This window comes from Haemorhous mexicanus, chromosome 1 (genome assembly GCF_027477595.1).
Source record: "Haemorhous mexicanus isolate bHaeMex1 chromosome 1, bHaeMex1.pri, whole genome shotgun sequence".
Lineage (NCBI taxonomy): Eukaryota > Metazoa > Chordata > Aves > Passeriformes > Fringillidae > Haemorhous > Haemorhous mexicanus.
This window is the reverse complement of record NC_082341.1, coordinates 156,994,939-157,017,938: the sequence shown is the minus strand read 5'-3', so window position 1 is coordinate 157,017,938 and position 23,000 is coordinate 156,994,939. Positions and strand designations below refer to the sequence as shown.

Here is a 23,000-nt window from a genome sequence, read left to right as displayed (position 1 = left end):
ACTGCTGATCCACCAATAGGAGAGCAGGGTGTGCCTGCCCGAGCCCAATCAGCGCCGGGGGTGTGGCTCTAGGGGCGTGGTCTCGCCTAGCGATGGAGGCGTCTGAGCTCTGGGTCGGGTTCGTGGGCGCCGGGCGCATGGCCGGGGGACTCGTCCGGGGGCTGCTGCAGGCGGGTACGGCACGGGGGGCGACCGGAGGCTCCGTGACACACGGGCAGGGGAGGAGACATGGGGACAGTCCTGGTCTGGCGCCTTCCCGGCGTCCCTGCGCGTCCTGTGGCGCGGGGAAGTGTGGGGGGACATGGGGACAGCGCTGCTCTGGACGCTCCCTGCACTCCCCTCCCTGTTGTCCAGTGGAGGGACATGGGGACAGTCGCGTCCTGACCCGCTCCGAAAGTGCCAGCCCGCCCCCGGGTCCCTGTTCTCCAGTGCAGGGACGTGGGGACAACCCTGTTCTGGCTCGTTCCCAAGGTCCCAGCCCTTCCCCAGGTCCCTGTGCTCCATTGGAGGAACATGGGGACAGCCCTGCCTTGGCCTGTTCCCAAGGTCCCAGCCCCTCCCCGGGTTCCTGTCCTACACTGGAAGGACATGGGGACAGCCCTTTCCTGCCACTCTTCCCCGGGGACCCTGCTCTTCTCTGGTGTCCCTGTCCCACGGATCAGTGTTGGGACATGGGGACATCCCTGTCCTAGCCCAGTCCCCCAGGGTCCCTGTTCCCCAGATCAGTATGGGGACATTGGGACATCCCTGTCCCGCAGATAGTGAGAGTACAGCCCTGTCCCTGCTCCTTGTGTGTCCCAGATTGTCCTTGTCCCATAGCACAGTGTGGGGACAGCCCTGCCCATTAGGGCCACTCCATTGTCACTGTGCCCTGACACAACCGGTGCCAGCCACCACAGCAGGATCCATTCCCAGCCCCCTTTGCTCCATGTCCCCCTTTGGGATCGTGCTGGGATTGGAGGAATCACATCCCAGTGGAAGTTGGGGTGTCTGGGCTGTGCTGGGGTGTCCCCCCAACCCTGGGGCCACCCTGGCCACTCACCCCATTCCCTATGTCCTCCAAGGGAAGGTTCCAGCCAGCAACGTCCTGGCCAGCGCTCCCTCGGACAAAAACCTGGATGCTTGGCGGGTGAGTGGGGCCAAGGGGGTGGGATATTTTGGGGTGTCCCTCACTGTGGGGTCAGAGCACCCTTTCCCCCACACTGGGGTTTGGCTCATCCTCCCTAGATCTGGGTGAGATCCAGGCAGAGCCTCGGTGGCTTTGTGGCCAGAGCAGGTCCCCAGGCCATGTCCTTGCCTCTGGACGTGCCGTTACCATGGGGGTGCTGGTTTTGGGATGCTGTTTTAGGGGGTGCTGGGCTGTGATCCCTGTCCCTGTCCCTGAGCAGGAGTTGGGATGCCGGACCACGCACTGTAACCTGGAAGTGGTGTACAGGAGCACCCTGGTCTTCCTGGCCACCAAACCCCACATCCTGCCGAGCGTCCTGGAGGAGATCCGTCCTGCTGTGGGGTCCCAACACATCGTCGTGTCACTGGTGGCTGGTGTCACCATCCAGACACTGCAACGGGTGAGACTTCTCCTTCTCCTTCTCCTTCTCCTTCTCCTTCTCCTTCTCCTTCTCCTTCTCCTTCTCCTTCTCCTTCTCCTTCTCCTTCTCCTTCTCCTTCTCCTTCTCCTTCTCCTTCTCCTTCTCCTTCTCCTTCTCCTCCTCCTTCTCCCCTTCTCCCCTTCTCCTCCTCCTCCTTTCATCTCTCATTCTCCTCTTCCTCCTCCTCCTCTCCTTTCTCCTCCATTTGCACCCAGGCCCATGCAGGACACACCTCTGTGGCATTGTCCCCACCCAGCTGCCCCTCCACCTCCCTCCCCATGCTCCTCACTTCTCCGCCAGCCTGATGGGTGACACCCATCGGTGTCTCCGGGCACCCTTGGGCTCTTCCCAGGGCTGGAACCCCTTCTCCCATCCCTATCTTTTCCCAGCTCCTCCCGCCCTGGACCAAAGTGCTGCGGATCATGCCCAACCTGCCCTGCGTGGTGCAGGCAGGGGCCATGGTCTTTTCTCGGGGCAGCAACGCGGGTGACGAGGAAGCCACGCTCCTCAAGAGCCTCCTGTCCTCCTGCGGCCTCTGCGAGGAGGTCCCCGAATCCTACATCGACATCCACACCGGGCTCAGCGGCAGCGGCGTGGCCTACGTAAGCCAGCGGGACAGGGGACGCTGTCCTGGGACTTGGGGTCCTCCCCCCTTGCTCCAGGCTCACCCCTGGATGCTCCCCTCTTTCCAGGTGTACCTGTTTGCCGAGGCGCTGGCCGAGGGCGCGGTGAAGATGGGAATGCCGGGCGCCTTGGCCAGCAGGATCGCGGCACAGACGCTGCTGGTGAGTCCTTGGCACATGCTGGAATCGCCCCCCTTCCCTCCTGCCCCTGGGCTCCATTCCTCCCTTAGGATGAGGGAGGAGGTGCTAGAAGCTGCTCTGCCTCAGTTTCCCCTCTTGGAAGCAAAAATAAAGCCACCAGAAGGATGAAGGGCATGGGGGTGGGACAGTCCCTCGCCGTGGGGGTGTTGGGATGGTGGTGCCATCCAACCATGGAAAGGGGAATTTGGGAAGTCCCAAATCTGACCTTCTTGGTGTCCCGGTGTCCTGTAGGGTGCAGCCAAGATGCTGCTGGAGACAGGGGAGCACCCGGCGAAGCTGCGGGGGGACGTCTGCACGCCCGGGGGCACCACGATCTACGCCCTGCACCAGCTGGAGAAGGGAGCGCTCCGGGCCACCGTCATGGATGCCGTGGAGGCGGCCACCAACCGGGCATGTGACATGGCCAAGGACTAGTGGACGAGCCTCTTCTGGGACAGGAGGGAGGATGGGGACCAAAGCGAGCTCCTCTGAGGAGTAGGGGGATCCTGACATCTTCAGGAGAACGTGGATGAGGGTGGGAGGTGGTGTGGACACGTGTTACCTCTGCAGGGCTGGAACCAAATAAACGTGGCCAGAGCAATGGGGGGGGTGTGGCTTTTTATGGTCCCTGTGGTCCTGGGGGGTGTGGAAGCCACCATGGGGTCACTTCCGTAGGGAGGTGACATCCATGGTTTCCAGGGATGGTGCTGGTGCCACGCTGGCTCTGTGCTCACTGGGGATGGTGCTCGCACCAAGGTCACCAAGGATGAAGCTTGTATGGGGTGTGTGCCACTGGGGAGAGACTTTTGGGAACGAGGTGATCCCAATTTAACCCTGCTGGGGCTGGGAGAATGGCTGCATCCCTATGGTCAGAGCCACATCCATGAGGATGCTGCCCACATTCCAGAACTATGGGCAAGAGCTCAAAAAAACCTGCACCACGATCCCTCCGTGGCATCAGGGAATGGGATGGAAGCCCTGATCTGCTCCTATCTCCAGGAATATCGAGGGGGTAGAAACTCAAACTTGCCCATCAGGAGAGAATCTGAGCCTTTTCCATGCCCTAATTAAGCTCTGCTTGCCTCCCAGCACCTGCACAGATGCAATTAGCGATGATTTGGGAACTGCTTTGAGGATGAAAAGGTTTTTTCCAGGCAAAACATCACTGGTGGGAACATCTGGATGCTGAGCCCTGACTTTGGGTAAGGGCCTGGAGTGCCAGGACACAGGGAATGGCTTCCCACTGCCAGAGGGCAGGGATAGATGGGATTTTGGGAAGGAATTCCACCCTGGGAGGGTGGTGAGGGGCTGGGATGGAATTCCCAGAGAAGCTGTGGCTGCCCCATCCCTGGAAGTGTCCAAGGTGAGGCTGGACTGAGCTTGGACCAACCTGGGGTAGTGTAAGATGTCCCTGACCACAGCAGAGGGCTGGAATTTGATGGCCTTGCAGGTCCCTTCCAACCCAAACCTTTCCATAATTTTGTACTCTCACCCCCCCCAAACCAGTTCAAAGACCTCCAGCCCAGCACCTTCTGCTGATCTTTGCAATATTTTTGTCACACAACTGAAACTTTCTTTCATTCACCAACTCCTGTTTGAAATGAGCCATGTCCCAAGCTCCAGAATCTTTTTGTGGGGTGATTTTGGTGTAAAAGACGATAAAAATAAACAGAAACATGATTTTATATGATTACACCCCATTGGCATGGAGAAGGCCACACTGAGAGGACTCAACTCCATGAAGATCCCCCTGGTGCTACCCCAAATCCCTCTGGGATGCCTCCACATGACAGTTCACAGATGACAACCTCCATGTGGGAATAAAAATCCATTTAATTTCCATAAACTCTGCAGCGAGGAGACAAAGAACAAACAAGTAAAAACCCACACCCGCCCGCTGACATGGGGCACAGCAGCACTGAGGAGTTAATTTCATTTCCCTCTTCCAGTAATTCAGCTAAACACCCTAAAATTTCATCCAAATCAGGTTAGGAGCTCCTAAATTCTGATCAGATGCCTCCAATATTCCAAGGCAGTGCCAGGAGCCTTCCCTGCTCCAACCTCAACTCACCCAGACGTGTCCTCCAGCCCCGGCCACCCCACAAACCCTGTGAGGAACACCTCAACCCCCATCCCTGGAGCCTTCAGTTCCACGGGGATGCTCAGATGATGGTACCTGGTTCAGCAGGTCTCCATGGTCCAGGTGTTCCCAGCTGTGATGGGAATGATGGAGGTGACTCTCATGGATGCCACCCAAGTGTCCCTTTCCCAATCCAGTGCCTGAAGGAAATTGTCTTAAACCAGCCCCAAACCATCCCGGTGTAACAGGATTCTGTTTTGGCAGTGGAAAGGGCATCACCAGCCTCTTCCAAGGCGGAATATTTCCCCTCAGGAGTGGCCCATGTCCAGCTGGCTGTGCCCACCTCAACCCTGCTCTGGGATTTTTCAGTGTAACATCCCCCATTATCCCATGGACACTGAGCAGGTCCTTCCCTCATCCCTTCTCCCCATGGAATGGGGGGAACTGAGCAATTTGGGGGGAGCATCCACCCCCTTTCTGGCAGTGCCAGTGACCAGGGGCCACAAGGGATGTAAAAAATAGCACCTCCTAAATATATTTAGGTAAGGAACAACCCTGGAATTCGAGTTGTTGCACAAAAATCCCCTGAATTGTGACCCACAGGCACCTGGGCTTCCTGATCCCCAGGGAGTCACGGTCACAGAGGGGCGAGTGGCACCTCCACCGCCATCCCCCTGGGACAACCGGGGTGTCCCCAGCTCTGTGGCCAACCAGGGGTGGTTGGTAGCCAAGTAAGTGGCAGCTGCCCCTGCCCTAGGATTGGGGGCTGCAGCCGTGGCGCAGCCGCTGGGCCATGGAGATGAGGGAGCGGAGCTGCACCAGCTTCAGCGGCCCCACTTCCCGGGGATCCTGTCTCTCCAGCCAGCGCAGCGCCGTCTCCAGACCCTGGATGGCTTCCCCGGCTGTGGGCAGCAAAGGATCTCCTCCTTCCCCACCCCTTTTGCCACCAGCTGCTTCCTCCTCATCATCCTCTTCTGTCCCGCAGCCCTCGGCGCCTTCTTCCTCGGCGTCCTCCTCACCATCATCATCCTCCTCTGCACCTGGAGCTGCATCATCCAAGTGCAACCAGTCGGACACTTCCTCGGGAGCCAAGCATTTGAAGGCTAAGGCGGCCAGGTGTGTCAGGTCACTGAAGACCTTGCTGTCCCCTCCACCTTCCTCCCCTCCCGGGGTGTCCCCGTGCTCTTCCTCGCCGGGCTGGGGCTCGAAGGCGGCGCGCAGCCCCAGCAGCCAGCACTTCTCGATGGATCCGGGCGGGATGAGATCCCAGGAGAGCCCAGCCAGGTACAACATGTCCTTGAGGAGGAAGGAGCGCACGAAGTCCGCGGGACTGCCGGGGCCGCCGCAGGACACGGCCAAGCGCAGCAATTCCCGCTTGTAGAGCTGCTTGAAGGCCAACACCACCCCTTGCTCCAGCGGCGCCGGGATTCGGCCTCCTGCTCCAGCCAAACCGCTCCCAGAGGGACCCTTGGAGAGGAACAGCGCACGGATGGACCCATCTGGAGTCTGGAGCGGCGGAGAATCCTCAGCCCCCGCTCCAGAGCGGGACGGAGCGGAGCTGAGCAGCAGCACGGCCTTCTGCTGCAGGCAGCTCCGCCGCAGGTACCGCTTGACCCCCGGCACGAAGTCCTCAAAGAACCAAGCCCGCAGAAGCGCCGGCGCCAGCCGGGCCTCGGGGCTGTAGCGGTAGCAAGCCGGGAATTTCTCCTGGTTGTGATGCCGGAGGCTGGCGGGATCACGGAGACCTCCGACCACCAAGGGCTTGAGTTTGTGGGAGCCGGTCAAGTTGGCGGCCAGCAGCACCGTGACACGCTCGCCGCGGGCCGGACGCCTCGCCGTGATTCCAGCACTGGGAAGAAGCTTCCAGAAGAGCCTGGTGATGTTGGCGTTGTAGATCTGCTCATCCCCGTAGCCGCCGGCATCGGGCAGGACCTCGGCGCGGGCGGCCGGGGCGCGCTCGGGCTCGGGGGGGAGGCCGCCCTCGCCGTAGATGCGTTGGCTGGAGATGCCGTGGCGCTTCTGCCAGCGCCAGAACCAGCCGTGGCTCGCCTTGAAGGTGCATTCAGGCCCGTAGATCTGCCGGGCGAAGGCTTCCGCCTGCGCCTGGATGAGGGGTCCGGAGAGCGGCACGCCGTGCTGGCGCAGGGCGAGGAACCAGGCGTAGACGGCGCGGTCGATCTCCTCCTCGTTGGCCAAGCGCATCTTCTTGCGCTGGGTGCCCACCTCGCCGCCGAGCTGCTCCAGGAACCAGCGGAGCTTCGCCTCGTCCTTCAGCCACCCCCGGAGCGTGCCCCCCGGCACTCCGAAAGCCCGGCACACCGACGCCTGGCGCTCGCCCTTCTTCACCCTCTCGATGGCCTGGAGCTTGTCCTTGATGGAGTAGGCGCGGCGAAGCGACATCTTCACCGACACCCCCCCGGGTGATGCGCTGCTGCCTCCACCTCCTCCTCCTCCTCCTGCCCGCCGCCCTCCCGCCATTCCCCCGCCCTCCTCCGGCTCCCCCCCGGGCATGGAGCGACTCCCGCATCCATGGGAATGGGGGGCGCGTTATAACCGGGGAGGAATGCGGGGATGGGGTGGGGGGGGCGCGGCGACGCCTTTGTCTCCGCTCCGGTCCCCCGCATGCGCGCACCCCACCACAGCCACTAAGTTGCGCCGCTCGCTCTCCCCCTTTTCCTCGCCAAGTTGGATTCTTCCTCCTATCTCCACCAGCGCCTGTGGGTTGTACCACTTTGCGAAAAGGGGGGAGGGCGCCACCCCGCTGCCGCCTCCCATCACGTCGCTTTCCCCCTTGAGTTGTTCCACTTGGCTTTCACGGGAGGGAGAAGAAGCGCGCGGAGGGAGGCAACGCGCTGCACGCAAAGCGCGGGGACTTTTCTCCTCCCCGTAACACCCCCCGTAAAATATAGGGGATCATCCTGCGGGAGGCAGGGAAGTAGCGTGGGGCAAGCAGCGAGGTGTCCCATCCTCCTTTTTCGCAGAGTGGTACATCCCACGGGCGCTAGCGGAGTTACGAGGGCGAATCCAACTTGACAAGGAAAAGGGGGGGCAGCGCATCCTAATAGTTACAGACGGGTGGTTCGCGCATCCCGCTTTCACGCCCCTGTGATGTTCCGCATGTCTCTTTTATTTGGGGGGGGACAGACCCCGAGCTGTTCTTGTGACACCTTGTCTACCCGCAGCGCATCCCCTTCCTCACCCCCCCCCCGCCCTCCACGTGTGGTACGCACCTCCCCCATAAGCCTCCGCGCGGCGCACGCCGCCCCTCTCTATCCCGGCGGCGGCCAAAGGGAGCGGAGGGCCCTAAAGGGGTCAGCGCTGCTGGTGAGTCCTGGTTTCCAGCCCCTTACAGCCCCTAGGAATCCTTATACCCCCAGTTAGAGTCCTTTATCCCCCTCTCTGAGCCTCGGTGGTGGGAGTTTCGGGGGTCTCCGGGGCGTCCTTTATCCCTCTGGGGCGGGAGGTGGGGGGGCCCCTTATGATATATGGGGGGAAGGGGCTTAGGGGGCCCTTTACGGTGTGTAAGGTTCCTTTATCATCTTAGAATCCTTTAGAAGGCGGTTGTGGTCACCCCTTTTGTTCTCTTTAGGGCACTTTTCCTGCGGAAAGAGGGGTTTGGGGGTCGCCTCATAGGGAATGGGGCTCCTTCCCTCACAGTGGTGGGAAGAGTGGAGTTTTGGGGGTCCTTCCTTGGATGTGGGGGTCTCTCGCCCTGTTAAAGCCTCAGAAAAGGGACTTTAGGGGGGTTCTCCCATTTTCTTTAGGGTCCATTCCATTCCCCCAGAGTCCTGAGGGAGAGGATTTGGGGTGCTCCTGGTTTTTGGAATAACTTTTCCATGCTCTGAATCCTATGGAATACTGGGGTGATCTCCCTTTCCCCATGTTTGGTCCCTTTTCCCTTCCTAGGCCTGCAAAGGGGGTCCTGGGAGTCCCTAAGAGTCCTGAAGGAAAGGATTTGGGGGTGCCTTTGTTTCTTGGGGTTACTTTCCCCACTTAAGATCCCAGGGAATATTGTGGAGTCACCCCCCACTCCCAATGTTTTAGGTTCCTTTTCCCTTAATAGTTTTGGGAAGGGGCATGTGGAAACCCCTTCCACATTACATGTGGGGTCTCTCCTTCCCTCACACCCCAAAAAAAGGATGTGGGAGATCCCTTCATTACCTGGGAGATCCCTTTCCCCTTGCCAGGCACAGGGAAAGGGGGATTTTAGTATTCTCCATGTCTTTGTGGTCCTTTTCCTTTCCCAGGATTTAGGAATTCTCTGTCACAGGTAAGGGGTCGGTGAGCTCCTGCCGGGGCTCTCCTTCAACCTTTGTGGTTTTCCACAGATTTTGGGGACATAATCCCTGTTTTTTTTGGAATATTCCTGATTTATTAAAGCCTCACCTCTTTAAGTTTGGATTGGGTGGTGGGTAAAGGGATCAATGTTATTCCTGCCCTGGTAAGGATGGGAATTTAGGGATCCCACACTTCCCCAGGTGCCTCAAGGATCTGCACCTCCCCCCATTCCTTGGATTTTTTTTGTCCAGTCACTTGCTGCAAAGAGAAACCGGAGCTGCTGCCGTGTCCTGGCACGGAGCAGCCAATCCATCCCATATCCCAACCCCCTTGGCTGCCTTTCCAAACTTATCCCTGAGCTGGGAAACCTGGAAAATCAACTCTAGGTGCACCTGGGCTCTGCTTATCTCACCTGTCCCTCATTCCTCGTGCTGCTGTTCTCAAATTTCCGTCACCTCGGTGGGGTTTGTTCTCTCCCTGTGGAGGGAGGGATCCATTTCCAAACTATTTTGGGAACGGGCAGAGGCTGCTGCTGTTGTGCTCCATTGGGTTTTTTGAAGGATTACATTCCTGGCTAAACTTGCTGAGGCTGCCGCATCGGCGTTCCCAGAAATCCCGGATGGATTTGTTCTGTCGCATCCAGGTCAGCGATGATTTGGGATTGATTGGGATCCTGATGATCGCAGTCTTTAGGGATGAGAAATTCCCTTCTCTGAGCTGTTTTGCTGGAATTCTTTCCTTTTCCAGGTTTGTCCCATTTCTCCCTGACCTTCAGGTAGGATTTTTTCCTCACCTGAGCTGTTCATTCCCAACTCTTTTTTGGTTTTCCCTATTTCTCCTGAAGGTGACGCTTTCCAAGTCTTTCCCTTCTGCTGATTTCCCATACCTATGATTGTCTCATTAGGAATTTTCAGCTTGGAGCAGAAAGTTGTGGTTTTTAGGTGATCAGGGATGGGAATTGTGGTGTTTTCCTGGAATGTAGAGCTTTGTCTCACAGCAAAGGTGATGATAAGGGTCTGGCTTAGGGAAGAGCCAATTTTAGGGAATGAAATCAGCAGGAAATTAGGAACAGCCAGTTTTAGGGACTAAAACCAGCAGAAGATCTAGTTTTAAATGAATAAAATATCAGATACAAGTGTTAGTAGTTTGATTTATTTTGATTTCCCTGATGGTTCTTGATGACATCCTGAATTTCTGGGCTGTGGCTTTTCCCAGTGGAGAACATTCCCAACGCCACAGTGTGGTTTTTAATCCTAAAACTTTGTGTTTGTGGAGGTAAAAATGGAAATTTTGAGTGGAAAATGCTGAAAGTTGATGGTTTGTGTGATTAAAATTCCTTTTTCCCAGGTTCTCCCAGGAAAACTGATGGACACAGAAGAAAAATTACTTTCTTTTCCCAATTTTTCCTTGTTTAGAAGCTTTATTTCCTTGGAAATTTGGGGTTTTTCAGGACTGAACATAAGGTTTGGCTGCTCATGGAAGCAAAAAGGTGCTGCAGCAATGTTTGGAATCACCCAAAAATCTGGGATCCTGAATTCCATCAACACATGCCAGGACTGGGATGGCAGGTTGGGAATTCTCAGGCTGGTGGGATGGGAAAATCCTTTTGGAGAACGTCACAGTACTGTTCTTTTCATTGTTATTAAAATGAAAATAAACTCATTTTCTGTGGTGTTGGTTCACAACCTTCATGGAGTTCTGAAAAGTTAATGAGCTCTAATTAATTAATTAATCCATTAATTATTAATTAATTTTTTTGGCTGAGAAGTTGCTGCATCCATAGAAATTGGAATTTTCTCTAAATTTATCCTGTGTTTCTTTTTTAATGCTGTCATAGGATCAAAAAAAGTAAGTACCTTCTAACTGTTATATGTTTTTTTGGGAATTCTGGAAAATCTGGGAATGTCAGCACCAGTGAGATATTTATTAGACAAATTCCTGCAGAGTTTTCTTGGAAATAATGAAGGAGTTTTTAAAATTAATTTCAGCTCTGTCAGTGGGAGGGAATCTCCTGGGAGTTCCTCATTATGGAATTCCTACTCCATAACTCACCTCATCCATGAGGGCTGCAATTCCAGGGCTTGGAGCTGCTTAAAAACTGGAGCAAAATGACTTTAAAAGAAATTATGGGCAAAAATAGATTTTTTAATTTATTTTAAAAAATTCAAAATTTAAATTTCATTTTAAAACGAAGAAATTGTAGTAAGTTTTTATGCAAAAGCCTATAAAATCTTTATTATTTAACTCATTATTTAATAAATTTATTTCTATGTATCCTAACAAGAATTTATTGCTCGATAAAAGAGAAAAACATTACATAAATTCAAAATAATCTTTAATTTTGGTTTTTTTCTTTTCTGAATTGAAAACTTAATTTTTAAGCATTTTTAGCTGTATCAAAGTTTCCCAACTCCAGGGGAAATAAAAGAAAAATCTCCTTTTGCCTATTCTAATAATTTGTCTAATTGGAATCTAATTAATATTTTAAACTATCAATTTAAATGTTTAAAGGCAAAACTTTAATTTAGTAATATATAAATTTAAATGGAAATATTCAAGACCCGAAAAGTCATTTATGCGTATATTTTAAATTAAATTTTAAATTCAAGTCAATTAATTAAAATTTAAATTAAAAGCAATAAATTTAAAATTAAAGTTAAGCCTTGGACTTGAGGCTTCCAAAATCTTCCAGGAATTATTGGAATTACAAACTTTTGAGGATATTTCATCTGCCTGGGAATTTTATTTGGCAATCTGCCACAGGTCAATTTTTATTAATTAATTATTGAATTAATAATGAGATTCTCAGCTCCTGGGCAAGTTTAATTTGCCAATAACTTGGATTATAGCTCAAAATTAAATCCCAGTTTTTCAGCAGCTGCCTTTTAGTATGAAAACCCAATCAGGAGTAAACAACAACCTCCAAAAATTCAAAAATTGGAGCCAGTTTTCCCAAAATTTTGCCTGATTGGGAATAAGTAACAATTAATGACTAATCCACTAACTTGGAGTAATATCCTATAATTCCCAAGGATTTGAACAAAATCCTGTGGGGATTTTTTTCCTGCCTTTAAAATTTCAAATAATGGGGGGAATTCTTGGCAGGACTATTTTAGGAGGAAGGTGGTTTCGGCCACATTGAATTCCTTGGAATTCAGACTTATCCCAAAAGGGAGAAATAAATGGAATATGTGCGCTTTTCCCTGGGAATATTAATGGATAAAAGCATCTCCTGCATGCCCTTGCTTTGCTCTGCTGCCACTACATTTGTTGTGCTTATCTCTCCATGCTGCCCGGTTTTTTTTCGGGAAGATGAGGACACGGAAAAATCCCTGCTCCGTGGACAAGGTTTGGCTGGAAAAACACCGGAACGACGAAGCCGAGCGGGAAGCGCCGGAGCGGGAAGCGCCAGAGCCCGAGGCCGTCAACGGGATCTGCCACGAGGATTCCATCGAGGGGGAGTTCAAGGGGGACCCGAAAAAACCCAGGAATGGCAAAAAACAGCGGAAACGGAAGCGCTCCCCGAAAGCCAAAGCTCAGGATTCCAAGCTGGAGGCGATCCTGGCGGGAATGTCGGCAGAGCACGTGTGGTTTGACAAGCCCTTGTATGACCGCGCCGAGAGCGCCTACAGGATAAAATTGACAGGTTCCCAGAGTTGGGAATCACCTGAGACTGGAAAAATGGCTCAGGAATCTCCTGCCGTGACCAGGTCGAAATCCAGCCAAGATATTCCCAAGGCAAGGATGCTCCCGGCGTGTTCTCACGGGAGCCTGGCCGCCTGTCACCACGTTGTCCAAGGGGTTTGGATCAACAAGCTTGACTTCGATAAGGCCGAGAGGGCGTTCATGGAGAAATCCCAGTTTTTCCTTCCTCCCAACGTCCTGGCCATCCCATCTGTGTGGGCGAATTCCAGGCTGGGAACGCCGGATGAGGGCTACGGCACAGCCTTGCCCACTCCAGCCACGCCAGGCTTGGCTCCCGGCATTCCCAACTCTCCCGTGGCCTCCATTCCCAGTTTGCCCAGCTCCGACCAGCAGACGGTCAATGGGAAGCCGCAGATTTCCAACTGGGAAGTTCTGGCATCCGAGGTGTGGCTGGAAAAGCCTCTCTACGATGATGCTGAGAAGAATTTTTATGAGAAGATGTTGGACGGGCACCCCTCGGATAAAACCCAACAGCAGCAAGGCAGCTGCCCGGATGCATCCAAGAATCACAACCCTGGGAAACAAACGGGAATTGCAGCCACCAACCCTGAGCTCCCTGATATTCCCAAGGAAAATCCCACTTGCTTTTTCCTGCACAAGGACAGCGAATCCGTGTGGCTGAATAAGGTGACCTACGACAGGGCTGAATCCCGATATTTTGCCCTGGAAGCAGCCAGAGCAGCAGAGAAAACAGGGATCCAGGAATCTGCTGCAGGAAATCCTTCCCATCCAGCTGCTCCAAGCATTCCCGCTCCGGAAACGAAGTAGGAAAAGTTTCTTTGGGGGTAACACCCATGCAAAAAAAAAAAAAAACCAACAAAAAAAAAAAAAAAAACACCAAACCAGCTGGATCAGGATTGAGCCAGAAGGAATTTGCATGTGGAGAAGACTGGGTGGACTTGGAGATGATCCTGGTGGGCAGGGAGCAGGGGGGAAAATCCTTCAAGGAATTCCCCTTCTCCTGAGGAATTCTGGTGGATAAAGGCTGTGTTTGTGTGGAGCTAGAGATTGAATGTTCAAAGGCAGGGATGGGAAGTGAGCTCATTATCCCCCTTTTTGCATGGATACAGCACCATCCTCCTTTCCATCCTCTCATTCCATGTAAAAATCAGCATCATAACCAAGATCCAGCTTGAAGAAGGTTTGGAAATTACTGGAGTACAGTTTAGGGAACCACTTTGGTGGGGCCATGTGCTGTAGTTTGGTTTTTTGAGGGACTTTATATCCAGTCTGTTAATTTTTGGAATGCCCTTGGATCTTCTCCAAAGGCAGAGCTAAGGTAGAGATGGATATTCCTGGAAAAAAAGACTCTTGGAGCATCCGTCCTTATTTCTGCACTTCTGATCCTGAATTTTGTTGGCATTTGTTGGAAAACTTTTAGGATCTTTGTGTCAAGGGATTTAGGGGTCAAATACCTTTCACCTGGTCCTGTTTGGGATAATTTCCTCTTTAGTTGGTCATAACTGGATATTTGGGAATATCCACATGTCTCTGTAAAAACGTGGGATAAATTTTGTCTGTATTTGGGATTTTCTGTGAATGCTCCTGGTTGGAATTCCAGCAGGTCCTGGAGATTTGGGTGTGGAAAGTGGTTTTGCTGCAGCTCCTGTGTTTGGTGGGCTCTGGTCTCTTCCAGCTGGGTAGATCAGATAAGGAGGGATTTGATTTTGGGAAGATCATCTCTGGCTTCCCTGGAAGAGTTTTATGGAAAGCGATGGGATTTGGGATGATGAGGAGAGGCTTTGTGGGGCCTGCTCCTGTTGTGGTTTTCTTGTGCTGCTCTCCACCTCCTCAAACTTTTGCTGGCTCTGTCCCTGTCCCTTGCTGGAATTCACGGCACTTCCTCTTTTCCTCTTTTTTGAGGGCTCAATTTCTCTTCAAATTAAGACTTTAACCCACCTTTAGAAGCTGCTCCATAAAAATCCTGTTTCCCAGGAGGATTTGGAGGTTTTTGCTGTTTTTCCATCTAGTGCCAGGTCTGTCCCCTCCAAGTGTTCCTGATTTTTAATCAGGATTTCCCAGTGAACTTGTGGATGTCCCATCCCTTGAAGTATCCAGGGAAAAACTGGATGAGGCTTGGAGCAACCTGGGATAGTGGAAGGTGTCCCATGGCAGGGGTGTGGAACTGAATGATCTTTATGATCTTTTCCAACCCAAACCATTCCATTATTTCAATTCCCTTTTTATTCTCTTACCCAAGACATTTTCTTTAGCATGAACTAGAAAATCCTGGGGTTTTTTTTTTTGTTTGTTTTTTTTTTTTTGTGGAATAAAGTCTGGATCAGCTGATTCATCCCATCCCCACTCCACACCAGGTCAGGCAGGTGGGTGATTGAATGATTAATCTGTCCTGCTTTTTTAAGAGGATCCTGGGTACTTAAATCCCCAGCCAAGCTGAGTTGCAGGCACAGAACCTGGCTGCAGGCACAGAACCTGCTCCTGACGAGCTGTTAACCTTCAGTCCTTGCAGGAATTCACTTTTTGTGGATATTTTCCCCCCTCCTTTTCCTAGGAAAATGGCTGTGGATTACTTCCTGCACGACAAGATCTGGTTTGAGAAGTTCAAATACGACGATGCCGAGCGAAGGTTCTACGAGCAGATGAACGGCCCCATGGGTGGCCCCTCCCGCCAGCAGGTAATTCCCAATCCCAGGAATTCCAGAGTAAGTCAAAGGACATGATCCACCTGGATTTTTGTGGGATTTCCACTCTTTTTTTCCTATTTTTTTTTTTTCCCAAGACTTCCTGGAGCTCTCTAAGCTGTATAAGACCTATTTGTTTTTGGTTTTTTTTCCCACTATTTTCAGTGGAATCTGAAGGATTTGATCCCAAGGAACTGGGAGATCAGGTGCCCTTCTAACAGGTGAATCAGTCCCAGCTTCCAGCAGTTATCCTTAATTTTTCCAGACTGATGGGATCTGTGGGGGCACAGTTGGAGCTGGAAATCTCCAAATCCTCAGTTTTATTGGCAAAGAGCATCCCTGCCCCCCTTCATCCAGGGAAAATGCTGCTTTGCTTTCATTTTGGACCAGTCCTTTGGGATATCCAAGGGAATACAAACCTAAAGTTTGAACAGAGGCACCACAGCTGCAAAGATTTCTGGGGGGGGATTTTTTTTATCACTCTCTTTGTGCTCCTGGAAATATTCCAGGTGTTCCAGTGGAAGACTGTTCGTGGTACCGGTGAGTTGGGGAGGGGAAGGTGGAGGGGGAAGCATGATCCTGCTGAACTGAACTATTTCCAGCTTCAATATTATCCCAAAATTGTTCCTCTTCCAAGGTTCAGAGCTTTCCTAACCTCTTCCTGCTCCTAACTGCTTGTGCCTTTGGAATGCTGAGTGTTCAGTGCCTCTTGCCAAAGTGTTCATGGGGAAGCTTTTTGCTGAAATTATAACTTTTAGGCACATTCCAGCTATTCCTCCTGTCCATCCTGACTTTGGTGCTGGCACAGCACCTGGGAGACAGGGAATGAAAAAAATTGGGAGTTCTGGATGAGTGCTGGAAAAAAGGTTTTGGAGTGAAAACCTCTTGGAACAGTTCAACTATTTCAAGGCATATCAGGAGCTTCCAGTGAAGGAGTTTGGCCTGGGAGAGGTGGTTTGAAGGATGTTTGGGGGAATTTTTCAGCCACTTCCCCCATGGAAAAATATTCTTAAAAGCTCCTTGGAAGCAGGAGGAAATGGAGCCTACCTGGATGTGTCCAGGCTGTTTCTCCTTTATTTTCTGTTGAATTCAGGATTTGGGAGTTTTTGGGAAATTTCACATCTTGGTTCTTGCTGGTGGGGGTTGCAGTCTGGGAAAGGCAAGGAGTGAATGGATGCTGGAATTTCCAGGGAGGGAATCTTGAAATCCAGGCTAAGGCATGGCAGCAGGAGCATAGGGAAAAAATTCCTGGTGTTTTGGGTCCCACCTCTCTGGATAGAGCAGAGTCAGGGTTGTCACTTCCTGCCTGAACTCAGGTAATAATATGGAAAAATCCTGCTGGAGGCTGGGTTTTTAAGGAGTTCTGGAGTCACTCCAACCTTCTGGCAGCATCCCAAACTTTTCAGGGTAATTATAGGGAATTTAAAAGCTCTTTGACTGGATGATCCTTCTGGACATGTGACCAGGGATTGCCCGATTTAGCCCCAATCCTTACAGCAAAAATCACTGAATCATGGAGAGGACGATTCCCAATTTTCCCAATTCCCTCGCTCCTCCTTCCTTTCATTGTTTTTTTGGGTTTTTTTTAACTTCCCTGATGAATTTTTTCCCCCCATGTTTTAATATTTTTTTTTAAAAAAGAAACTCTTGGTTCTTTCTGCGCTGTTTGCAGGAGAACGGAGCCAGCACGATCCTCCGCGACATTGCCAGAGCCAGGGAGAATATCCAGAAATCGCTGGCCGGAGTGAGTACCCAAGCTCTCACCAGCTGGCTGCCTGCATCCCATTTTTTTCTTTTTATGGAATTCTAATCCCATAGATCATTTGGCTTCTTGGTTGGAAGCTAGAGGAGAAGACCAAGGTGTGCAGCGCCGTGTGCCACCAGCTCTGCTCTGTCCCCACAATGCTGCTTGCCTGCAGTGCTGCCAAAACTGGATTTGGGTTAAAAGAATTCCCTGAATTGGGCTTTTCCTTCCTTTTTTATTTTTGTTTTGTTTTGGTTTTTTTCCTGGTGGGATGTTCCCATGGGTCTTAACTAACAGGTTTCAACTCGCTGAGCGTGTGGCTCTTTTTTGGGATACACTGGGCTGCCACCTTCTCTTCCCTGTTTTGCTTCCAGTTTAGGGGATGTGCAAAAACAACCCCCAAAAAAGTTGTGTTTTCCATCTGCTGCATCCAGGAAATTCAGCTTGGCTACAAGCTCCGAGGCTGGAGCATCCTGGAGGAGCTCAGGAATGTACTATGTGGAGGTGTTTTTGTGCTGAGTGCAGACGAGACCATTAAAAATAAAAAAATCTTCATTTTTGTAAAAGAAAGTTAAAATATCAATGAGTGATTTTATGGGAAGGGAAAATCCATGGAATACAGCCCAGGTGTCTTTGATTTCCTGCCTTTGCAGTGGGACTCCCAAAGGAATCCATCCATTATTTGGCCTCATAATTCCCAAGCACCCTCAGTTTCTATCTTTGATCAGTCCAATATCAGGCAGTAACAAGGAATTCCCCCTTTCCCAATGAGAATATTCCATATTCCTCCTTACACCAGCAGAAAGGAGCCAGACATTTGGGATGAATATGAGGAATCAGGATTTCAGTCAACAGCTTAAGGAAAAAATTTCCTGAACTGGCTTATTTTATAAAAAAAAAAATATGGCTAAAGGAGGCCCCCATCCCAAACAGGGTAAAAAGTTCTTTTGGGAGAAACTTCTGGAATTGGGCAAGGGGCAGGGAATCTAAACCCAAATCACCTGGAAGTGCTGCTCATCCTCACCTTCCAGAGTGTTTTGTCAAAGATGAGGAATTTCTTTCCTGACTCCTGTTAAAGAGCTTTTTTGGGAGAGAATCCCAGAAGTTTGGATCATCCAGTTTCTGTAACAGGGAATTGGTAAAGTAAGAGTCCAAAGCTCGGATAGGAATTTTGGGATATAAATTGTTTGGAGATGTTTTTGGGGATTAGTGTTGGATGTAAAAAATTGCTGGATATTTTTTGTTCCTGGGGAAGGGGTTGGATCTTCCATGTGGCTGAAAAATAGTTAGAATATCCCTCAAGGAACCATCATTAATGTTGGGTAACCAGGCTGGACTTCGGAGCATTCCTAAACTTCTTCCTTGCATTCCCAACCCCCAAATTTACACTGTGTGATCCAGAGAAAAATGAGAAGAGCAAAAATCCCAGGATTTTTCTTTCCTTCCTCCAGAGTGTTATTGTCAGGGGTCTTAGGATGTGGCAAGGGAAGAGCTAGCTGTGAAAAACTGGGAAAATGGGAATTTAGTGCTTTTTTGTGTGGAATTTCAGGCTGGGATTGTGTCATAAAACATAGGAATGAGCATTTGGAATATGATGGGAGTCTGGAGTTCCTCGATTGTGAAGAAAAGGAGGAAGTAGAACAGGAAATTCTACCTGAACATGAGAAAAAATTTTATTGTCTCTGGTATTTAAAATGTATTTTAGGAATTCAAACTTCAGGGAATAACAGTTGTTTATATCCCAAGTTGTTCTGCCAAAGTCCTGTTCTGTACCCTCCATAATTCCCAGGGATTTGGTTTGCTTGGATAATTAGATTTATGCACAATTCCAGCTTTCCTAAGCACTTTTGGTGTCCAGAATATTTGAGATAGGCAGCAGCTTTAAGGTGGGTTCAGCACAAAAGTTATGGTTTAAAAATGTGATTTGAGGGTTTTTTACAAGGGTGCAGAGGAAGGGAGGGAAGTGATGCTCTGGAACTCCCCACCTTTGGAGATTTGAATTCTTATCCCTGATAAGATTCACGGATGCTTGTGAGGAGCTGGAAGTTGGAAGAGGGTTGGAAGAGGGAATGGTTTTTGTGTGCTGTAATGGAGGCGTGGTGTCCACATTCCCAAAGCTTGGAGCATCTTCTCCTCAGGGAAGATCTCACTGTCTCATAAAGGCAATTTTTCCATAATTTTTTGGGATATGGGATATCATTGTCCTCTTGCATTGTCTTACGGTTTGCATTTAAGATCTCTTGATTGCTTCAGCTTGGGACAGGTATCCCTTGCTCTTCCCATGCTCTTCCCTCTTTTTTTTTTTGAGGAATTATTATTGACAGGGAAGAGAAATCTCTTCTCCCTGTGCTGGCACTGTGGGGGCACTTCCAATCCTGGGATCAGTTTTGGGTCCTTGTGACAAAAAGGACCTTGAGGGGCTGGAGTGTTTCCAGGGAAGGGAATGGATTGGGAAGGGTCCAGAGCAGATGTGGGAGCTGGGAGAGCTCAGCCTGGAAAAAAAAAATGAGGTTCAGGGGGGACCTTCTCACTTCCACAAATCCCTGACAGGATTCCCAAGTGGGAATTGGGATCTCCTCCCAGGGAATGACAGGATGAGAGGAAACCACCAGAGGGGAAATTTAGCTGGAATACTAGGAAAATTCCTCACAGGAAGGGTTGTCCAGAGGTGGAGTCCACATCCCTGGAGGGATTTAACATCCCTGTGGATGTGGCCTTGGGGAGACTGTTGGACTAGATGGGCTTAGAGGGATTTTCCTGCCTCTGTAATTCCATGATTTCCATCCTTGGAGCATCAGGGCTGGCATGGTGTGATGAGCCCACAGCACTGCACGAGCTCCCTGCAGACACCAAGACATTCGTGAAGAAGATCCCAGAATTCCTGGGGGAATGTTTGCAGTGCAAGGCTGTTTTCCACCGCTCTGTAACTTCCCCTTGCATGCAGCTCTTCCTTGTGCTTGAGTTCCCTCTGGAATTGCGAAACCTTTTCCCATCTTCCCAAACTTTTTCCCGCCCTGCAGCAGAAGACCCCTGCTCGGAGCAAGGAAGCTCCTTGTGCCCGTCCCAAGAAACAGTCGGGACGCTCCGCTGTAAGTCAGCCGTGCATGGATGGAGCCTGTGGAAAAACGGGAGAGGATTTGGTGGGATGAGGATAGAGCAAGTTCTCCTTCCTCAGGGTTTGTCCTTTGGCACTGGGATAAACCTGGATAATGGGATCTCATCCCAGCTCAGTGTCCTGGGATCTGCACTCACCTTCCTGAGCCTGAATCTACAGCTGAGCCATCGCAGATGGAATTTTTTCCTGCCCCTTTGATATTTCCCAGCCTCATCCCTGGAAGTGTCCAAGGCCAGGTTGGACAGGGCTTGGAGCAGCCTGGGATAGTAGAACATTGTCTGCATGATCCTTAAAATCCCAACCTAAACCATTCCATGATTCAGACCTTTCCTTGTGCCTTGTATTCTTCATCTTATCCCTGCTTTTCCCTCTTGCCGTCTTGCGTGACTGCTGAGATTCCACACTGGAATAAAAGAGAATAAATTATTCTCTCTTCACTTAGAAATGACAACTCAAGGGCAAATCCTGTTATTTTCTTTCCCTTTGTTGCCTGAAACTGATGGATAAGGAACCTCCTCAGCATTAAAAAGAAGGAAAAAGCTCTTTTTTTTTTGCTGTCAAAAAATCCATTGAAACCAGAGTTGGAATAATTATTCCCTCAGGATGTGTTAAAGCAGATTGAAATTGTTAGGAATTAGAGGCTGGGCTGGGGAAGGTGGGAGTGTAGAATTCCTGGGACCTCCCCAGCTTTCCCAGTGTTACCTTAGGCAGGTCATTCCTGTCCTTCAGTGGGTTGGGAGAGGAGACCAGGAGACTCCCAAGATTTTTAAGGGGCTTGGTGTAAAATTTTATATAAATTTTATGTGGTTTTAGTGGCATTTTGGGATCTGAGAGTGGGAAAAGTTGATTTTATCCTTTGCTCCTTGGTGCCAGCTGAAATTCCTCGGGATTTAGTCCATGCTTCATTTTATAGAGCTGCTCCATTAGTTTCTATCCTAATTTAGAGAAAATATCCTTGGTTTTAGTTCAGCTCCCGAACTTCCTCTCTCCCTGAAGACACAGCTCTGCTTTGCTTCATGGATTTTTCAGGAGGAGGGGAAACAACTCAATTTCATCCTGGTTTTCCTCATTGCAGAGTGCAAGCACAACCTCCTCTGGACCTGCTGGTGACCAAAATGAGCTCCTGTCCCGAATTTCCCACCTGGAAGTGGAAAACCAGAACCTCCGCAGTGGTGAGTGAGAGAATTCCTTTTCCTGGCTGGAGACCTGACATGCAGCTGGGAATCTGAGGTCATTTTTCCTATTTTTCCCTCTTTTTTCCCCCAGTTGTTGCAGACCTCCAGATGGCCATTTTCAAGCTGGAAAGCCGCCTGAATGCTCTGGAGAAATCCTCAACTTCCCACCAGCCCTCATCTGTTCCTCCAACCCAGGTGAGCCTTGGAAAAATGCTGGAATTCTTCTCTAGGAATTATAACCAAAGATCCATGTGGACAAACATCCTGTTTTGATAAATCCATATAAATCCCACAGCGTGTCCTGAGCAGTGGAGATTCCCATTCCTGAGCTTTTTTGGCTGCTCTGCTCCAAATCCAGGTTAATCTTTTCCTTCTTTTTCCCTTAAAAAACCTCGGATCTGGTGAAGAAAGTGGAGCCGTTCAGCGTTCCCTCCAAAAAAGTGGAGCTCCCAGCCAAGAAAGCCGAGCCAGCTGCTGCTGAGGAGGATGAAGATGATGACATTGACCTTTTTGGGAGCGATGATGAGGAGGAAGACCAGGAAGCTGCCAAAGTCCGGGAAGAGCGGCTCCGGCAGTACGCGGAGAAGAAGGCCAAGAAGCCGGGACTCATTGCCAAGTCTTCCATCCTGCTGGATGTGAAGCCGGTGAGTGGCCTTAGGAATTTGGGAGCTCTAGGAGTGGGGCTGGAAATCCTCTCTTCTCCAAGTGGATGGTGGTGGCACCTGTGGAATTCCAGAAGTGGGGTTTGTTGCCGTGGGAGCCTGGAATGAGTTTGGATGGATGGGACCTTAAATCCCATCTCATTCCATAGGTAGGGATACTTTCCACTATCCCAGGTTGCTCCACCTTGGCCTTGGACACTTCCAGGGGTGGGGCAGCCAAAGCTTCTCTGGGTATTCCATTCTGGGGCCTCACCACCCTCCCAGGGAGGAATTTCTTCCCAATATCCTATCTAATCTTACCCTATTCCAGTTTAAAACCATTTCCCCTTGTCCTGTCACTCCATCCTTGTCCGAAGTCCCTCTCCAGCTTTCTTGGATCTCATTGAGGCACTGGAAGGGGCTCTGAAGTCTTCTGGAGCCTTCTCCAGCCAAGAAAGGGCACTTGGGATCAGTTGTGACATTCCCAGAGATGTCACCTGGATACCCCTTGGAGCTGCTGACAATCTCCAGGAAAACCCTAAAACCTCCCAATTCCCACTTTTCCAGTGGGATGACGAGACCGACATGGCCAAGATGGAGGAGTGTGTCCGGTCCATCCACATGGATGGGTTGGTGTGGGGAGCCTCCAAACTGGTCCCAGTTGGATATGGCATCAAGAAACTCCAAATCCAGTGTGTGGTGGAGGATGAGAAAGTCGGGACAGACATCCTGGAGGAGGAGATCACCAAGTTTGAGGACTATGTAAGTCTTGGAATGGGATGTGGGAAGGGCCTGGAACCCATGGGAGGGGGTTGACTCAGGTGTGTTTTCCTGGGAACACCTGGATGACTCCAGCTTTTGTCCCCTTCCAGGTGCAGAGCGTGGATATTGCTGCTTTTAACAAGATTTAGAAGGGAAAACTGTATCCCCCTCATCTGAACCTGGAATTAATAAAGATGAATATTGGGAGTGCATGTTGGGTTGTGGGTTTTTCCTTCAGGTGCAGCTTCTCCAGGGGGATTTGATGGGAGATTTTGGGATATTGGAGCAACCTGGGCTAGTGGAAGGTGATCCTGCCCATTGCAGAGGATTGGAATGAGAGGTATTTAAGATCTCTTTGAACCTAAACCATTCCATGATTTCCCCATCCTTCATGGAAGGAAAGAGCTCAAGACATGGACCTGAATTTTGGGGCTGGAATGAAGGTCTTGGGGTGCTTCCAGCCACC

The 23,000-nt window shown here is 50.7% G+C and overlaps 3 protein-coding genes across 6 annotated transcripts; 2 read left to right on the top strand and 1 right to left on the bottom strand.

Annotated features, from left to right (window-relative positions):
- Nucleotides 1–29: 29 nt before the first annotated feature.
- Nucleotides 30–2,993, top strand: PYCR3 (pyrroline-5-carboxylate reductase 3). Its single transcript, XM_059868220.1, has 6 exons — nucleotides 30–174; nucleotides 1,065–1,129; nucleotides 1,389–1,568; nucleotides 1,979–2,191; nucleotides 2,282–2,374; nucleotides 2,645–2,993. Exons 1-6 carry the CDS (start codon nucleotides 93–95, stop codon nucleotides 2,825–2,827), a joined length of 816 nt encoding a protein of 271 aa, XP_059724203.1. The 5' UTR covers nucleotides 30–92; the 3' UTR covers nucleotides 2,828–2,993.
- Nucleotides 2,994–4,835: 1,842 nt separating this feature from the next.
- Nucleotides 4,836–7,428, bottom strand: TIGD5 (tigger transposable element derived 5). The gene has a single exon (XM_059868142.1). It carries the CDS (start codon nucleotides 6,981–6,983, stop codon nucleotides 5,226–5,228), a length of 1,758 nt encoding a protein of 585 aa, XP_059724125.1. The 5' UTR covers nucleotides 6,984–7,428; the 3' UTR covers nucleotides 4,836–5,225.
- Nucleotides 7,429–7,683: 255 nt separating this feature from the next.
- EEF1D (eukaryotic translation elongation factor 1 delta) lies at nucleotides 7,684–22,746 on the top strand. Of its 4 annotated transcripts, XM_059868095.1 has the most exons (9): nucleotides 7,684–7,796; nucleotides 14,968–15,091; nucleotides 16,770–16,841; nucleotides 19,862–19,930; nucleotides 21,032–21,128; nucleotides 21,223–21,326; nucleotides 21,539–21,775; nucleotides 22,340–22,534; nucleotides 22,645–22,746. In XM_059868095.1, the coding sequence occupies exons 2-9, from the start codon at nucleotides 14,972–14,974 to the stop codon at nucleotides 22,681–22,683; spliced, it is 933 nt and encodes a 310-aa protein (XP_059724078.1). In that variant the 5' UTR covers nucleotides 7,684–7,796; nucleotides 14,968–14,971; the 3' UTR covers nucleotides 22,684–22,746. The 4 variants fall into 4 exon arrangements, with proteins under 4 accessions (XP_059724078.1, XP_059724083.1, XP_059724093.1 ...); XM_059868100.1 differs by lacking the exon at nucleotides 16,770–16,841 and having other exon boundaries at nucleotides 7,770–7,796; XM_059868110.1 differs by lacking the exons at nucleotides 16,770–16,841; nucleotides 19,862–19,930 and having other exon boundaries at nucleotides 7,774–7,796.
- Nucleotides 22,747–23,000: the final 254 nt, after the last annotated feature.

Bases quoted from the DNA above. Each gene is read 5' to 3' on its own strand.
- TIGD5 (XM_059868142.1), bottom strand. From the start codon at position 6,983: ATGCCCGGGGGGGAGCCGGAGGAGGGCGGGGGAATGGCGGGAGGGCGG.
- EEF1D (XM_059868095.1), top strand. From the start codon at position 14,972: ATGGCTGTGGATTACTTCCTGCACGACAAGATCTGGTTTGAGAAGTTC. The intron at 19,931-21,031 runs GTAAGTCAGCCG...TCCTCATTGCAG, and splicing joins AACAGTCGGGACGCTCCGCT to AGTGCAAGCACAACCTCCTC. The intron at 21,327-21,538 runs GTGAGCCTTGGA...GATCTGGTGAAG, and splicing joins CATCTGTTCCTCCAACCCAG to AAAGTGGAGCCGTTCAGCGT.
- PYCR3 (XM_059868220.1), top strand. From the start codon at position 93: ATGGAGGCGTCTGAGCTCTGGGTCGGGTTCGTGGGCGCCGGGCGCATG. The intron at 1,130-1,388 runs GTGAGTGGGGCC...GTCCCTGAGCAG, and splicing joins AAAACCTGGATGCTTGGCGG to GAGTTGGGATGCCGGACCAC. The intron at 2,192-2,281 runs GTAAGCCAGCGG...CCCTCTTTCCAG, and splicing joins GCGGCAGCGGCGTGGCCTAC to GTGTACCTGTTTGCCGAGGC.